Below are 17968 nucleotides of genomic sequence, written 5' to 3'. Positions count from 1 at the left end.
CAGTCTCCAGCTCTCACGGTCGCGTCCGTGAGTCCTGACATTGCAGGATACCAGTCTCAGAGGCAGGAGGAGGAGACAGACGCGCGTACTGCCCGGGCCCGCTCCCCACACTGGGACAGGGAGCTCCATCTCAACACGCAGCTCTCTGTGGGGGTGGTGGGGGCCCCCTTTCCCCGCTGAGGTCCCTCGGAGACTTTCGGTCCCCTCTCCTGGCACCCACCAGGGGGCTCTCAGCCTGGGCAGCCGACTCCACAAGAGGAGGGAGACTCGGGGGTGAGGCCGAGCATGGGGACCCCCTGAAGAGGAGGCGGCCGAGCAGCTGCACCAGCTGGGCGGCCCGCGAAAAGGACGTCACCCCTCAGTGTCCTCATCTGCGAAACGGGGCGAAGAGTGTATGCCTGGGCGTCATTTCTGGGGCGCACCTACAGCGCCGGGTCCGGCGGCCGCGTGCCGCAAGGAGTGCGAGTCGGGAGGGAGAGCAGCCCCGCCGCGCGCCCCGGCGGGCTGGCCGGCGGAGGCGCGCGCGGGCGGGAGCGGGCGCGCCGCGGCGCTCACAGCACCATGGCCGGCAGGTGGTGCGCGGCGGCGGCAGCGGCGGCGGCGGCGGCGGCGGCGAGCGCGGGCGCGTGCGCGGGCGGCGCGGGCAGCGCGGGCGAGTGGGCCTGCAGAGCGGCGCTGGGCGGCCGGTGGCGCGCGCTTTTCTGGTGGGCGCGCAGGCCGGCCAGCTGCGAGTAGGCGCTCTGGCACACCTGGCACTTGTAGGGGCGCTCGCCCGTGTGCAGGCGCACGTGGTTGCGCAGCGTGGACGACTGGCTGAAGCGGCGGTTGCAGAAGCGGCACACGAAGGGCTTGTCCAGCGTGTGGATGCGCATGTGCGAGCGCAGGTTGCTGCGCGAGTTGAAGCCGCGGTGGCAGATGACGCAGCGCATGCGGCCCGAGGTGCCCGCCGCCGGGTCCGCCGGGTGGAAGTCCTCTGGCCGCGCGGGCGGGGCCCGGGGGGGGCAGGCGGGGAGGGGGAGAGAGAGAGCAGCCTCGTTAGAACCCGCGCGGCCGCGGCCCGTTCTCCCCGTACCCGTCCCCCACGTGCGCCCCTCCCAGGGCCCAACCGCCTCCGATCGTCCGGTGGCCACTGCGCAGATTGCTGGCACTGGCAGAGGGGTGGGAGGGGCAGCAAGATCCCTGGCCTGGGATCAAATAGGAGTGGGACTCCAGACCATGCTGCGAGATCTCAGGGACTTAATGACTTAGCTTCGGGAAACCTCAACCTTCTCATCCGTAAAATGGGAACCTACTACGACCTCACGGGGCTATGCACGACCATACGAGATGATCACAAAAAACTGACGTCTTTGAAGGTTACTCTGTACTGATCACTTTACCTGCCTGAGGCCGGACATGGGGAAGTACCAGGTTTATAGTAACCTTCCATCAGTGGTAGTCACTGTTATAACTCCTCCTCTCCCTCCCAAAACCTTTCATTTATTCATCCCACAAATATTTACTGAATGCCTACTGTGTACCAGTGAACTGCACCTCACTTTTCTCATCCCTGAAATGGAAGTAATAATAGCATCACGCCCAAAAGTTGCAGTAAGGGTCAGAGAAATGTTTTGTGAAACATTAGCTGCAGAGCAAGGGCTGGATAAACAGTAGCTCCTGAGCCTCAGATTCATCCTCTAAAAATAAGGATAACCAAATATCACAAGGGTTTTATGAGGACCCATGTGGGATGACACCTGTAGAAGGTTTAGCGCAATACTTGGTAGGAAATAGGTCTTGAGCAGGTGGTCTCTACCGTGATGATCAGCGCCCCACCCCACCCCGCTGCAACACACACACAGGCACACTCTGCTCTGCCTTCATTCAACAGGTTTATACTGAGCACCTACTCTGGGCCAGGCTCAGCACCAGGGACAGGGCAAGGAAATGTAGATTGTGAGAACTGGAAGGGAGGATAGAGATCATCTCGCCCAACATCCTTCTTTTACAGGTGGGGAAACTGAGGCACCGAGCCATTTCCCAAGATTGCACAGCAGAACTGCAACTCAATCCAGTCTCCTGCTGCCTGGCCCGTTGCTCCTCCACCCAATCTGCCCCCAGACAGTCTGTCTTGTCCAAAATCAGAACTGTCTTTTATCTATGCCTGGACCATGGCAGCGGCTCCAGGGGCATTGGCCTCCTTGAACCAGTAAGTCCCATGTGCTTGATGCTGCTGGACGTGGAACCAGGGTCCCCAGAGGCCAGGAGCCTCCCTGCCAAACACACACACACACACTCACTCACTCTCTCTCTCGTGCTTCCGTGGCCCCCTTGTCATTGTGGCCTCATGGGGACTACCTACCATGCTTGTTCTTTTTCTGCTCCTCCTCCAGCCCGGGCACACCAGGGATCCCCAGGAAAGTGTTGTGTGAGTTTCCATACCACACCAGCAGCTCCTGGTCTGGAGGGATCATCTGTAGGGAAGGAGGCAAAAGGAGATCAGGAAGGCAGCAGCCCGGGCTGGGGGGGGGGGGGGGTCCCCTCACAGCCGGGAGGGGCTGTCCTGGTGCCCACCATGGAGATGTGGATACAGTCTCAGCCCCAAGAAAGGCACACTTGGGTCCCTTTCCTCCAAGCTATCCCCGGCAAGCTTCACAGACACGGAAGGCCTTAGGATGCTCTGCCCTTCTGCCCCCCTCTGCCTGGGCTTCTCGCTCTCTCTGTCCTGACTCTGCTGCTGGGACCAGAGCTGTCTCCTGGCCACACAGGAGCTCCCAAACTGACAGCAATGGAACGGAAACCTTGCCGCAAGCAGAAGTAAAGGAAGAAGGAAAGCTAGAAAACTTTTCATTTCTCTCCAAGGGGAAGCAGAGTCAGCCAGCCCTCAGGTCTGTGGGGCTGAGCCAGACGTTCCCAAGGAGTGTGGCCTGAGGGGCACCCTGTGGTTCTCGGTTACACCCTGCCTGATGATGTTCTGGAAATATCTCTTATCCAGAGCAACCACGAGGCAGCGCCACATCACATACCCTTCTCTCCCCATCACAGGGCTCTGCCTGACTCCCTGCACGGGGCTAAAAAAGAAGCATTCAGTTCAGTGAACACCTCCACCTCCGGAAATACTGGGGCACACAGCCTTAAACAAGATCCGTTTGCCATGTCCTAGGTCTATGGCAGAGAACTCCACAAATGGTGACAGGGCTCTGCTGCTCCCAGGGGAGGACCTGCCCCAGGGACATGGTGCCGGCGGTCAGGAGGGAGGGCTTTGCAGTGACAATCCAGGGAGGCAGTGGAAGGCCTGTTCCTGAGGTGGCGCTGACCCCGCCCTCTGGGACAGCCCAGGGGCCCGCCACACCTTTGGTGGAAGCCAGTTATTCCTCAAAGCAAAGAACCTTCAGGCCCCAGCCAGCTAGAGCAAATGAGAGAGGGGAAGGCCCATCGCCTCTGGACCCCAGAGGAGCTAGCTGTGGCACCCACCCTGGGGGTCACTCTCTGATCTGCCCAGAGAAAGGTGGATGCCGCACCCCCGGGCAACGGCTGGATTGTTTTCCTGGTGGGTCTTCTTTTAGTTGAAGTACAAAAGATCACACAGGACTCCATCTAGGGCTGTCTGAAATCACACCAGAATAGGGCCCTTCTCCTTGGCCTTCACGGTCACAGAGAAGGCCCCCTTCCCTTCCCTTTGGTTCTGGCCTGCAGACCCCCGATCTGCTCGCCACACCTTCCTTCCTCTGGTCAGAGCCAGGAAGAGCCTCAGAGCAGCACAGCCAGCCCTGCTGGACCCTGAAAGGAGAGGGAAGCAGAGAGAGGAGGGGGTGGGAGAAGTGAAGCTCCAGGGGGCCTAGGCAACATCCATCCTCCTAAGACTCAGGCAGGGGTCACTGTGCCCCTTCCCAACAGACCCTACAGCCCATGGGGTGTCACATCAAGCCTCAGGGACAGTGAGTTATGAGGAGCCGGGCAGAGGGTGCCACACCAGCTCGGACTGACGGGGTTTGAATATGGAAAAACCAAATGCAGTCCCGGAACCCAAGGAAAATTAGGCAGTGCGTCAAAGAAAGCAGGCAGGTCAGAATCTGGCACCACAGCAAGAGTCCTCGAGGCCTCTCTGGTCATTCATAGTCACGGCTGCTGTCCAGGAGGCCAGCGGGGGTCAGAGCTGGAGGCCCTGCTGGAGAAAGGGTGGAGCTGAGAGAGTTTTGTGAACCCCTTAGAAAAGAGGGTGATGGAGCTAAAATACTCAAGATAAATTCACTGTGAAGGAAGCTGCTGAGAGATGGTGCCAGTGGGCCCTCGGTCACTGGGTCCCTGGGTGACCCTAGGCAAGCACTCTGTCTCTCTAAGCTTGTCTCCTCAAGTGAAGGGGGTGGGAAGTATGATCCCTGAGGCTCCCCCAACTCTAAGACTCTGATTATGTCACCTCTGACATTGTCCCAACCCCTGGCTTCAATTCTCACACGACACCAGATGTTTATACATCACGGTTCTTCTAAAGCAACCAACCCCTTGTCCAACTGTCTGTACACGCCCCTTCCTTCAGGAGACGGTACTGCTGAGGTTTCCGGCTCAGTCCCTGGGCTCACACACGTCGGGGTCCACTTGGGCTCCCCCCCTGCCGAGCGTGCCACTTTGGGCAAGGTGCCTTCTGTCACTGGTCCTCAGTTTCCTCAACTGCAAAGCAGGGACGGTTCTGTAGCCTCACGGGGTGCCCGTCCGGGCTCAACGGGGCCACGCACTTAAAGCTGTTTGTACTATTTTCCGAGAGCTCATCAACCGCTCAGAGAAGCTAGCAGTCATCTCCAGGACATGGGGTCCTTCAGTTGTCCCCACGGAGCGTGAAGGGTGGCCCAGGATGACCTGCGGCTTTGCCTTCAGTGACCATCAAGAGCACAGGCTGGGGACTTCCCTGGCGGTCCAGTGGTGAGGCCTCGGCGCTTTCACTGCTGAGGGCCTGGGTTCAATCGCTGGTCGGGGGATTAAGATCCCACAAGCCGCGCAGCGGAAAAAAAAAGAAAAGCAGCACAGGCTGGGCCCACATGCTCCCAGGACACCAGTGCCACTCCGGTGCCACCTTTTCCCTGGCCCATCTGCCCGGGGGGAGCATAGATGTGGGATGAGAGGTTCAGCAAGTCCCCAGTGGGACCTGCATCTCCACCCCCAGACATGCAGTCCGGGAATCAAATATCTAAGTCAACACCAGCCTTTTCATTTGAATTGACTAACAATTGTTATTAAATATAAAACAGATATAACAGCAACAACAATCATGATGGTGAATGAGGAGCCAAGAACAAATTCTGAATATTATTATTTAAAATGGTGGTTGGGAATAATATTTTTAAAATAAGAGCTTTAATATTGACCGTTTCAATATAGGCTGAGTCATGTATTTACTAACACATTTTTCAAATGTACTAAAATTAATTTTACTAGTGCATTTTTAAAATTAAAACAGTGATACAGACACAAAGGAGTATATAAGGAAAAGTAACTCTCTATCCCACTCAGGGCACCCAGCCACTGTGGCCGGTTTTCTGCGCATCTTTCCTCAGAAGGGTTTGTCGTTTTGAGACCAGTTTTTTTTTTTTAATGCTGATTTAAGGTGCGTGAGGAACAGCATGATGGAGCAGAGTGACTTTCATTTTCTACAAGATGCATCTGATTTTTTAAGAATTAATGAGCACATATTACGTTTATACAAAAAAATATTTTTTAAAGAGAGGAAATCTATTAAAAAGAACCTACTAGAATTGACAATGACACACATCCCCAGACAGCAAGAAGCCTCCAGCTGTAAAGCAGCGCTGGGGAAGGCGGCCTCACGCGCACAGAGGCCGGGCACTGGAGTCTCTCCCTGCCCTTCAGAGCTCTGGGAAACCAGCAGCAGGTCCTGGCCTGGACCTGTGGCATCTGCTTACTCCTGGACACCCCTCATGCAATGACCCCAGAGATGGAGACCAGGAGAGCCGGGGAGACCCACAGCCTCTTCCCTGAGATCTTAGTACCGTTGTCCAGAGGCTGCCAGGGTCCCATCAGCCAATCACCTAAGTGCAAAGAATGGCCACGGTCCCGTGCAGGCCTCCTCAGTAGCCCTGTTTCTTTACGGCCAACACTCTGGCCTGGCCCAGCCAGGGCTTTCCACAGGGGCTCGGAGAAGGAGAATCAGCTGCTCATCTACTTTTCTGGGGATCCGAGACTGGCTCAGGATACACAATAAACAAAGCAATTCCCAAAGAAATGAATCCTGTACCATAAAATCCACATCATCAAGACACGGGGTGAATATCAGCGCCTGACTCCTTGGTTGACAAATTACATACTCTCCCAACTGGTGCCTATTCACCTTCCCTATTGACCCAGAAGTTCTGTCCTGACCCATTTCTGAATTTTTATTATCAATTGAAAACGTTTGGGGGTTTTGGTTTGTTTTCCTAATACAAATTCATGTCACAGTATTGAACATGCTCCCAGGAGGGTCTGACGTCCTCCCCGTCCCCCGGTGGTACAGAAGCCCTTGTCTAGAAGGAACTCAGTGTCATCTGGACGAATATCAATTTCCATTGTACCACAGATGTCCCAACACACCAATTAATAGAGTTCCAGCAAATAGATATTGGCCAGGGAGGTCCCACGGCATGGTGACCAAGGGCTCCACCGTGGGGTCACACAGGTCTGGATTCAAATCACAGCTCAACAATCTCCCAAGATCTCCCTGAACCTTAGTTTCAACGTCATTGAAACAGGGATAAAAAAAACAAAACAAAAAAAAAAACAAAAAAAAAACAGGGATAGTGATAGCACCAGACTGAGTGGATTCGAGTTTTTCAAAGTTGCTAAGACCCTTAGCACGGTGCTGGCACATGGTAACTGCCCCACAGATGGTAGCATCATTAATTATGCTTATTATTAATAATCAAAGTGCCTAACTGCACCCACCAGTGAGCAAGTTCAGAAGAAAAATGGTGCTTGCCCTCATAGAGCCAAGAAAAAGAGAGATGGGGCTATGAGACTCTAGGGGAAAAAAAACCCAAAACAAACCTCAATTGCCTGAAATGAGAAGAAAAGCAGCTGAAAGAAAAAGCCCACACTTCAGGGCACAGTCATTTGCCAAAAACTCAGGAGGGGAAAAGCCTGGGAATTTTCTTCCCGGTTCCCAAATCCAAAATTTTCATAATTTCTTCCTAAATCGTTTTCTTGTGTTGAGTTTTGGGGTCAAAGTTCTTGCTTCCCTGGGGCAGCTGGTTTCTTTGCCGGTTTTGTTTTCTTGGGAGAAAAGGGTCCGTGTGTCCACTTTCAACCCAGCCCCCATCACCTGGACTTATTCATTCAACATTTAGTGCCCATTTGCTATGTGCTGGGCGCTTTCTAGAAATGTCATTTTAGGCACCTGAGGTTACAGTAAGTTCTGCGGTTGAAGATAGCGAGGGGAGAGCCTGGGATAACATGTTGGTAGATCCAGCCAGATGCAAAACCCCGCCCAGGGATTCTGCACAGACTGGCCGGCCTGGAGACCCATCACCCTCGTCTCCGTTTGGACAGCTGTTAATTTGTATTTGTGGGAAATTTTAGAGCAGCAGTAGTATATTCTGCTTATTGAATGAAGATGTTTCTTCTCAATTTTTTTTGGCAAGTAATGGGTTACTGTTATGAAATATACACAGTGGTTCTGAGTGACGGAAAGATTAAGAAAACAGGTCATGGCACAGACCCTTCTTGGCTCCCTCACACACACGCACAGAACAAACCGCCCACGTATTCCAGAGGCGTCCGGGGAGTGGCCTGGAGCGGCAGAAATTTCTTCTGGCCGAGCCCTGCTGCACGGTGGTCACACACACCTGGACACACGGTTGGTCCGGTAAGCGGCATCTGACATTTTGACACATTGCTTTAAGAAAACTGCCACCACGAAAAATGTACCTAATTTCACTTACTAAAAGTAAAATGGGTGATAGTTTGTGTTTCCTTATTCCTCACTCCAGCACTCGGCTTGCTAACTCTGTAAAAGCATGAATAGCCAAACCGGTGATATCTACTTATCTTGATCATATACGGTAGATTTTTCCCGATCCTCTTTTTTCAACTTAAATTCCTGATCAAATGTAGATGACTTTTTAAAAATCTTATAATCTTAGATTCCTCCATGGAGATACACTTCAGCCACCTTGTCCTCCGACTCTGAATTTCTGTATAAACGTCTATTAATGTTTCCCGACTCTGTTCAGCTCTCAGTCAGTGTGACCTGAACAGCAAGATGAGACTCAGGCCTCCGCAACTGACGCCATGGGGAGTCCTTTTGCCAAAATCATACCAGCATCCTTACCCTCTCTCCTATGTGTAAGCACGTGTGTGTGTGAGCGTGCGTGTGTCTGCGTGGAGGGATGGAATCATTGTGTGTCCCCCATCTCATCTGTTTCAGGGTGGCCGGGAAGCAGTGTGCAAATGTGAGGACACGTGTGAGGTTGAGTGGGTAAAGGGGGGTGCTCTCTGCCAGAAGTGAGGTTCAGCCACCCATGAGGCTGATCCTAGGATGTCTAATGGGAGGCCCTTGCTCCCATAGGGTGGCAGCCCAGCCAACAGTCACAAGAAACACCTCTGTCCTCAGCCTGGGCCACCGTCAGTCCTATCCTCACACTGTCCCACCTCACTTGAACCCCAGTCCAAGAACGGCTCACCTTTCTTTTTTGTTTCTTTTGTGCCGCACAGCTTTCGGGATCTTAGTTCCCCGACCAGGGATTGAACCCAGGCCCCGGCAGTGGAAGCGCCGAGTCCTAACCACTGGACCGCCAGGGAATTCCCAACCTTTCTTTACCCTTCTTGGTTCTCCTCAGGTCCAGCTCTTGGCTGGACCACACCAGGGCCCAGGCAAAGGCCATTCTGTTGTCACTCCTGGAAGATTCCCAGGGGCCTGGTTATTGAGGGACAACTGTCCAGTGCCCCTCGGGGCCTTAGAAAGACATGGGGCTTTGAGTTACAGGAAGAAAACGGACTAAAGGAAAGGAGAGTCATTCTCTGGCCTGGGGCGAGGGGCTCCTTCAGAACACCCCCAAACTCAGCCAAGCCTAGCCGCACCCCAAGGGGCACCGTGCTTGTCCCTCCACAGAGGAGAAGAAGCGTGGGGTCCAGAGGACTATGGGGGGAAGAGCCCCACCACCCGTGCAGAGCACTCGCCACCAACCTGCCACACGGAAGCTGGGCTGCCTGCCCCCTCCTGGGCGGGACGCTGAGCAAATGTCCTGCCAAGAGACAAGAGCAGGGAGGGTCCTAACAGCATGGTCGCCTCGGCTACCACAGCCCGGCTACCACCACTCGGCTTGCTCTGTGCTATCGTCATCTCCCCAAACATTGTGAGCCTGTCTGCCTCTGCCCAAGCGTTTCCCCACTGGGGACACCTCCTTTTCCCATCCCGCCTGAACCTCTCCCTGCCCTGGGCCTGGCCGGCTCCTCTGACAGCCCCTCCCACCCACCATGGGATATGCTGTTTAATCTCTCCCTTTCTCTCTCGTCTGAGAAGCTTCACCCGGCTCAGACATTAGTGTTAGGATCCCTCACAAATGCCCATGAAAGCTCCCGAGTCTGCCAGTCACCAAGGGAGACCCAGCAAACTGGAGGTAATCACAGAATCCTCCCTTGTGGATTAAATACAATAACGCGCATACAGCCTCTAGGAAAAGCCTGACGCCACAAGTGACCAGGATGTGATAGCTGAGATTAGAGTCGCGTGTGGTCCACCCGTCACTGGTGATGGGCAGCGCACAGCCAAAACGCTGCCGACACAACGCCCTCTCTCCCACCCAAATGCTTCCCCTGGGCTGCCTTCTGGTGTCTTTCTCTCTGTATTTCTATGGCTTCTCAACCCCAGCATCCTCTCAGCAGTTATCCGGGGACCCCAGTTGAGGTGCTCATGATATTCATGGTGGCATAAAGTGGAAAGTTCTGTCCTTTCTGATCTACAGCAGAAAGCTTGCCCTGGAGGTCGTGCTCCCAGAGACAATGATGCATGGGCCTCAGTCCTCCAGCCTGGGCAGGGCCAGCTGGGCCAGCATCTACGCCCCTCTCTCCACCTCAGTCCCCGGACGCAGCGGCCCGGCTCCCCCAGCCCCCGCCAGCGGTACCCGCTGCTTCTACACCACAGTACACACACTCACCTCAATGGCTTTGTAGAAGATGCTGGTACCAATCTGGACCACCTCCAGGTTCTGCTCCTGCTCATTACGTGCGCATTTGATGTAGGTCATCCAGCTTCGGTGGTCCTCCTGGCTGGCGTCGATGAAGTAGCGCACCGTGCCATCCTCGTTGAACACCTGGGCGCAGGTGAATCGGGGGCCAGGTGAGGCAGGGCTGTGTCATGTGTGCCGCCCGTGGCCAGGGCTAGGCCCCAGGCCGGGCACATCCACACACTCTCTCTCTCCATCCCCAGGAAGTGGACGCAGCTATTATTGTCTTGGTTTTCCAGCCGATGAAAGGGAGGCTCAGAGCAGTACAGTGACTTGCCTGAGGCCAGCTGGCTAGAAGTGGCCAACAGGGAGTCAGTCTCCGGGGCCCCACAGGCTCCTGCTGCCGTGTCCTCCCCATCCCCAGATGAAAAGCATCTCCAAGAGATCACTGAGCACACAAAGTGGCATCCACTCCAGCTAGTTCTCCGGGGATGCAGAGGTGCTCCCCAAAGCAGCGGAAAGCACTGGCCAGGACCTCAGCGGGGGACACAGAAGAGCCTAGAAAGGGGAGGCTGGCTCACTGTGTCACCCTGGCCTGGCCTAGGTCCCTTTTGTGGGAGCTACCAAAAGTACTCAGAAACCAAACTGGACCCCAACTTCCTAACCCAGCAACAAGTGGAGATGGGAACCACGGCCCAGGCCTCCAGAGGTGGGAGCAGGTGAGGCTAGGAGAGGCCTCATGGCCCTCTGCTCTCTTCCTTTGCTCCTGTGACCAGGTGCAGGATTTGCCCCATTCGTCTCCTTAATGGTCTGCCCGGTGGGGGCTCTGGTGGGGAGCCGTGGGGGAAGGAGGGGAAATGACATTAGGGAGAGGGTGCCTCAGCCTGGCCTCCTCAAGGTGAGAGCCCCAAGAGGAGGAAGTGCTCTGGGAGGGGCTTTGTCCCAAGGGTGGCCCTCCCTGGCATCTGGCACTGTTGTGGAGGAGGAGGGTCAGAAGACCCTGGATGGAAGGTCAGTTTCCGTCTGTAAAATGGGAATAATAACTCATAGGGCTGCTGCGATAACCTGGTGGAATGCAGGCCCAGGGCTCAGAAAGCCGACTCAGTGCCAGTTAATCGGTGTTCATTTCCAATGTCATTATTCTGCTTGGGTTGAGAAGCCGACTCCCAAGGAGCACGGGCTCCCTTCATCCTTCCTTCCAGCCACCCCTCACCCCAAGGCCAGGGCTGGCTTTGAGGGGCTTTCCTTGCTGCTTCTGGAGCGAGGGAAAGAATGCAGGTGGCTGGGAGGTGGCTCCCAGGCGTGGGACCCTGGGCAAAGGGCATGGCCTCTCTGGGTCTCCGTGCCCTCCACTATGAAGCGGACCTAACAACGGACGTGATCCCTAGGGCCGGCCAGAGGAGAGCGCCTTCGCCTCGCGATGTGGGGAGGAACCTCCAGGCATCAGGCGGCATAGGATCCGGCCTCAGGGAGCGTCAAGGCTTGGCCCAAAGCGCCCGCAGCTTCCAGCGAGGGCGGAAGTAGCGGCCGGACGCCAGGGCCCCACCCGCAGCCCGCAGCCAGCGCCCCGCAGCCCGCGCGCACCTCCCACATGAGGTTGTTGTTCTTGCATATGTCCACGTGCTCCGGGGCGATGACGCGGCCGGTGAAGGGGCCCATCTCGGTGCCCGCCTTGATCCACGTCTTGGAGAAGATGCCGAGGCCCTCGCCGGGGATGGAGCTCTGCGCGATGATCACCTCGGCCGGCAGCACCAGGCTGGACAGCTTCTGAACCTCTGTGGCCGCCAGGCATGGGGACTGGGTCAGAGCCTGAGGCAGGGGAGGCCCGGCTCTTCCCCGGGAGTGGAGGCTCAGCGACCCGAGTCTCCTCTGATTGCAACCCGGGGACCCTCCGAAAGCGAGAGGTGCTTTGGGACTCATTTCGAGGAGAGATTTTTGTTTGTTTGCACTTGTTTTTGTTTTTAGTCTCTCCACGAATTCTCAAAGCATCCACAACCTCCCCTGCCCTCCACCCCGGCAAAGTTTAAGAACTACTGAGCCGACCGCAGTGCGTGGCTTTACCAATGGGTAAACTGAGGCCCGCTCCCACGAGGGGGTGACGGCCCAGCCAAGATTCTTTCGCCCTGTCTGGTTCTGGGCCGATCGTGCGTCGCTCGGCGCTCACTGCGCGTCGCGGCACCGAGCACAGGGCACGGTCGGAGGACCCAGGACGCGGTCAGGGCTTCTGACTCCCTTCGCGGTGCTGGGGGGCGGGCCTCGCGCCCGGGGCGGGCTGGCAGCGGCCGGAAACGAAGTCTAGTTTCGAGGCGGCGGAAGCTCAAAAGAAACGCGGGCGACGGCGGGCCGTGTCTCGCGCTCTCTGGGTGACCCCGGGCGCGCCTGGGTCCCTCGCTGCCGCCAGGATCCGGGGTGCCAGGAAGGGCAGTGCCCGGATCGAGGCGAGCCGCGAAGTCGCCTCTCTGGGCGGACAAGAGCCGGGGCGGCTCGCAACCTCCGGGGGTCCCCCCGCCTGGTCGGGCAGCCGGAGTGGGAGCGGCGAGGCGCACAGGGGCGGCCTCCGTGTCTTACAAGGTCCCCCTCTAAGCTACCTGGGAAAATACCCGGCCAGCGGGCCGGCTGAAAGGGGGGGTTAAACGGTGTCCATTGCGGCGCGGCCGGCAATTTGTCACGCTGTTAAAGTGATCGCATTCATTCGGCTCCATTCGAAAGAAATTGCTAATTCTAAATTCATTAGCCCTGGAAGAATGCTGTAGCAGTAAATTGTAGCTCAATGCGGAGGGGACTTGTTTAAAAGGGGCCGAGGAATTCCCCTTACAAAAAGGGGGGATTAGATGGTTGACATAACGTGAATGGAAGTGGAATTAGTCTGCACGGTAAATTAAGAGAGGAACAGAAATCGTAAAGGGGGAAAAGGGGGCGACGCGCAGAGATGCCAGCGCCGGGGAAAGATATTGTTTGCGGGTTGATGAATGAGGAGTAAGAACTTGAGACATCTTAAAGAAAAGAAACTTTTCTTGCTCTCTCTTTCTCTCCGTCGCTCTCTCCGCGGCTTTCTCTCCCGCCCGCCCGCCCTCCGCCCCCTCCCCAGCCCCCGCTGCCTTTTAAAGTTCTTGGTTTAAGTGGGAACTTTCGCGGGTCAAGCCCAAGTTAACTAAATGAATTTAAAACCCCTTCTTTTTGAGTCAACTGCTATTACACGCCTAGTAAGGCTTTAAATGCCGGGAACCCGCCGGCTCTAAGGGGTGAGGGGCGGATGGGGAAGCGCGGGGGCGGCGCGCCCGGCAGCCTGGACGCCGAGATCTCTTCACCGAGCCGCGCGGGGTGGAGGTGCCCCACCCCCCGGCCCCTCCCCGCCCGGGCTTGGCCGTTCGCTCCCTGGTTCGGCTCGTGGGAAACTGAGTCACACGCAGCATCTGGAACGCCCAGATTGGCGCGAGCTGCTGCGACGCCCCGTGTCCCCGCCGCGTCCTGCGCGTGTGGGCCCGGGAATCAGGGGCCGCGGGGAGGAGGGGATGCGATCGGCCTCGACGGCGCGACTCACCGCCCGAGAAGGACTGCGCCAGGACCTCGGCGGTGAAGGCTGTCTTGGGGCTGGCGTGGTGGCTCTTGTCTTCGAAGAGCTGCTCGCCCAGCACGTTGCGCCAGCGGCCGTACAGGAAGCTGTGCAGGATGTCGGAGGTGATGACCTCTGCCAGCGCCAGCCCCGGCGCCTTCAGCCCTGTCTTGAGCACCAGGGCCTCAGCCGGGAGCACGGAGCCCATCATGGGCGGCCCGGGGCTCGCCGGCGCCGGGGACGGACGGACGGCCGGGCCGAGGCGGGGATGTGGTGGGCGAGTGGGGAGCACAGGGGCGAGAGAAGAGGGCTGTGATGGAGGAGGAGAAGGAAGAGGAGTAGGGGGAGGACGAGGAGGGTGAGGATAGGACGCTGGAGGGAGCGGGAGGCGAGGGGGGCGCTGGGAGGAAAGTGAACGAGGGGGAGCGAGGCAGAAATGAAGAGAGAGATGGAGAAATCTGCGGAGATGGCAGAGGCGGCGCGGAGGGCTGGAGAGCCAGGGGTGGAGGCGGAGGCGGGTGCGGGGAGGGGGGCGGTGCGGGGTGGGTGGGAGGCGGGTGGCTTCAGAGAAACGGCGGCGAGGGGCTCTCGGCCGCGCGCTCGCCTCTCGCACACCCGGCCCGGACGGTCTTCCCCTTGGCAAAATCTCAGCGCCTTTATAGGAGCCGCAGTGACCCTCCTAATTGGTTATTAATGACCCCCTGACGTCGGAGGACAGACTTGTTGTACCCGGCCCGGCTCGAGGAGCCTTCGCGGCGAGAGCTCAAGGGGCGGGGGCGCTCGGGCCGCTCGGAACGTTCCCCCTGCGTCCTCCCGCCCCTCCCCAGCCCTTCCACCCCCCTCCTCTTCTTCCTCCTCCTCTCCCCGTGGGAAGTGCCGGGCAGGGAGGGAGGCTCAGCCCAGGGCTAGGAGAGGAAGGGACAGAGTAGGGCAGGGGGCGCGGCGAGGATCGCTCGGACTCCAGGGACCAGACTAGGCCGGAGGGGACGCCTGGCCTCGGGCCCCGCGCTCAGCCACTATCCTAGTCCGGGTCTGCGCTCAGCACCCCTGCCCGGCCGGGCCGGCATTCACCTCCCCTACGCTCCCTGGCCCGCCCGGCCCGCCGGGTCCCGCGCTCTCCCGGGCTCCACGCCCCAGACTGCGGTAGTCGCCCTGGAGCCAGCAGGCCCGGCGCAGGCCGCGCTGAACTCCTGCGCAGACGGCGCTGCGGAGGCCTGCTCTTCGCTTCACACGGGCCGCTGCAGCCGCCCCGCTCGCTGCCCGCGGCCGGCTGTCAAACTCCTCCCTGGGCGGACAGGGTTGCGGGGCGGGGCTGCCGTCGGGGCTCAGCCCGGCCTGAGACGGCTTCGTAGGCGACCGTTCCCCGGTCCTAGGGGGGCTAGGTCGGGGTCGGGAAGGGCAGACCGAAATCCGAGATAGCCGCGGGTCGCTTGGAAAAGGCTTTCCTTACGGAGGCAGGGGGACCGAAAGGGGTCTCCGGACCGTCGTGAATGGGAGCAGCGGCTGTGCCCTGGAGCAAACGCCCTCCGAATCTGCAGGCAGCCCCGGGCCAGGCCGCTGTGCGCCCTCGGCTTAAGGCTCGACCCTCCAGGCTCCTTTGCTCAGCTGCGACCTAGGGAGGCCCGCTGCGTCCTGCACTCCTTCCTTCTTGCCTCCTAGCTCTCATCCTTTCTCTTCTGGCCTCCCTCTTCCTCTCTCGCTTCTTCCCTGCTCGCTTCCGCACCCCACCCCACCTCAACCTCGTCCCACCGGTAGACTTTCTTCGCGGAGGTTCCGAGGTACCCAGAGCGCCAGCGCGGTCTTTCGCCGGAGACAGGGAGCTGCTGAGCGCGGACCCGAAGCGGGAAAGGTCACCGCTTCCTGCGGGCTTTGCCGCCTCCCAGGGTTCGCCTCATCCCCACTTCAGCCCCAGACAAGGGATGGGGGGCACAGGGACATCTCCATCTGCTGAACTCCTCAGCCCTTCCCCACCCCCCACCTCCCCGCAACGTCAGATTCCGATAATGGAGCTGGGTTTTCTGGACGTTCAGGGCAGTGCGTTGGGCTCACGGTTAGCTGGAGGAATCGGACGCCCCAGGCCTTGTCCTCAGAGAGGGGACTTGGGTGGAGGGGCAGGGGGCCTGGCCTTCCTACAAGGAGTACCGTCCTCAGGCGCCTTGGCAAAGTGCTCCCTCCATCACAGGGTCCTGCCTTTGCTAAGCCAGCCTCACACCTGGCGGCCGCAGACACCCGGCCTCTGCATACCCCGTTCCAGCCAGTGGTCTCCTGGCATCCCGGGGTCCGCATCGGGGCCTAGAGTAAGGAAGGCAGCAACCACTGGCCTTCAGACCCAGAGCCCGGGTCACCTCGAGTCTGATGCCCGGGAGAAGCCACACTGGGCAGCAGGGGCGACCGTCGTGCCCGGCGCCAGCAGAGGGCAGAGCTGTGGAGGAGCGAGGGCAGCCCGCGGGTTAGGGTCCCGGAACCTCAACTTTCTTCCAGACATCGCCGGAGAGTCACACTGGCTCTGGCTTGGGCCCAGAGTTCGTGTCTGAGGAGGGCGGATGGAGTCCGGGCATGGGAGCCTCACCCGCGCCTGGGCCTCGGCTTCCACAAAGACTTGGTGGACAGGAAGAGAGTCACCAGGAGCCGCAACCAACCTCAGCGCCTCCGGGAGACCAAGGAGGGATGAGGACTGCTGTGCGTCCTTGGGTCGGCCCTTCCCCTCTCTGAGCCTCAGTGTCCTGATGTGTGCAATGGTTTGGGTTGGACTTTGTGAACTGAGGTTTCTTCCCGCCTGGTCTCTCTGGGTCAGGTCACTTTCCTCTGAAAGCCCCGAGGATTCCCAGCCCACACCCCACTGAGAAAAAGTCCTCAGCTCTGTGCGGTCCCTCCGTCCTGGGGGTGCAGCATGTGGGTCCTGGACGCTAGCTCGGGGTCAGAAGATGAGAGGATCGAGGGTCCGGAGTGCGGCCAGGGAGCCCTCTTCTTTGCCCTGGACCCGCAAACCCCGGGAGAGGTGCTGGGGGCCGGGCGGAAGCGGAGCCGGCCCCGAGCGTCTCCTCTGCGTCCTCAAGTTGTGTGCTTCTGTTCTAGCCGCAGACCCACCCGACCGCGCCCCAGGGAAAAGGGGACCTGTAGGGAGCGCCCCAGTCTCAGGGCCCATTGGAATTGGGGAGCAAGGCCCCCCGCGCTGGCATCTCCCCTCGCTGAGATCGCGAGGGAAAACACTGCACGTTCTGGGGTTTCTCCGCGGATGAACCGTGTAGTTTTCCGCGGGGCCCGGGCGCGGAGTGTGCCCGCGCCAAGCCCCCTCCCTTAGCCCCGGCAGCCAGAACTCGCAGGCACCGCCCCCCTCGCGGCCGCGGGCCGCCGCTCCGAGCTCTCTTCAATATTCATGGACGTTAATAGAGAGGCCCCCAGTATATCGGTCCATTGTGGGCGGCTCGTAGGGCTTGAATAGGCCCCGGCCCCCTTTCTTCGGCGCGGCTTCCCGAGGGGCCAGGCCAGGAGTGAATGGCCCCGCTTCCCGCCCCGCGCCCCCTCCCCCTGGCGGGAAGAACATCTTTATCCCCGTCGCCGCCGCCGCCGCCCAGGCCCCCATTCACGCGGCCCGGGCTCCGGGCGGAACGAATCAATCGGCCGCGGCTCTTCGGAGGTCAGCCTCATAGCCCTGGCACCCCCGTCTCTTCGCGCCCACGGGAGTGGAGAGAGGGAGGCGGCGGCGGGCCGACAGACCCACGGGCTGAGGGGCACTGGGTGGGTGGGGAGGTGGCAAGGGCACGGGGACATCGGGACGGGTGGCCGGGCCTGGGCAGGTGAAGAGGGACTCAGTGCCCCGCGGCCGCTGGAAGCCGGCTGACCTCTACTTGTTGCCCTGCGCAGGGCGGATCGCGGAGAGAACCGGGGCCGCTGCCCAAGCCCGGAGACCTGTCCTACCTCCCCTCCAGGCACCCACACTAGCCCCATCGGGTCCGGCGGCCGCACCCGCAAGGCCCAGGGCACGGGGTGGGGGGCAGCCTAGGGCTCCCCAGGCCACGCTTCTCGGCCCGCAGGGCACTTTGGTTCTCGCCTGTGCGCCCAGGTCCGGACAGCGCTCTTCCAGGGGCGTTCGGAGGGGAGGCCGGGCTCCTGGCTTCCGCGCCCTCGCTCGGCGTCCCGGCCCGGGTGGAGGGGGCGCTCGTCGGTCAGGCGGGGCCAAGGCTCACGGGTCCCCGCCCCTCCCGCCCCGCCGGCCCTAGGAGGCGCAGAAAGGAGCCCATTGTCCGCCGGGAAATACATTTTTGGGGGCCGAGTGAAAGCCCGT

General features: G+C 59.3%; 1 protein-coding gene across 1 annotated transcript; it reads right to left on the bottom strand.

Moving 5' to 3' along the window:
• Positions 1 to 551: 551 nt before the first annotated feature.
• PRDM12 (PR/SET domain 12) lies at positions 552 to 14263 on the bottom strand. The gene is made up of 5 exons (XM_059926600.1): positions 13672 to 14263; positions 11715 to 11905; positions 10122 to 10277; positions 2342 to 2453; positions 552 to 973 (listed from the first exon to the last, which is right to left on the bottom strand). Exons 1-5 carry the CDS (start codon positions 13892 to 13894, stop codon positions 552 to 554), a joined length of 1104 nt encoding a protein of 367 aa, XP_059782583.1. The 5' UTR covers positions 13895 to 14263.
• Positions 14264 to 17968: the final 3705 nt, after the last annotated feature.

The sequence above is a fragment of the Balaenoptera ricei genome, chromosome 6 (assembly GCF_028023285.1).
Source record: "Balaenoptera ricei isolate mBalRic1 chromosome 6, mBalRic1.hap2, whole genome shotgun sequence".
NCBI classification, from domain to species: Eukaryota; Metazoa; Chordata; class Mammalia; order Artiodactyla; family Balaenopteridae; genus Balaenoptera; species Balaenoptera ricei.
This window is presented reverse-complemented; position numbering and strand designations above follow the sequence as displayed.

What these genes read in the sequence shown, in the direction of transcription:
- PRDM12 (XM_059926600.1), bottom strand. Translation starts at nt 13,894, where the DNA reads ATGATGGGCTCCGTGCTCCCGGCTGAGGCCCTGGTGCTCAAGACAGGG. An exon ending in ACAACAACCTCATGTGGGAG is followed by an intron (nt 10,278 to 11,714) that starts GTGCGCGCGGGC and finishes ACCTGCGCCCAG; the next exon opens with GTGTTCAACGAGGATGGCAC. An exon ending in GCAGAAAAAGAACAAGCATG is followed by an intron (nt 974 to 2,341) that starts GTAGGTAGTCCC and finishes CCGCGCGGCCAG; the next exon opens with AGGACTTCCACCCGGCGGAC.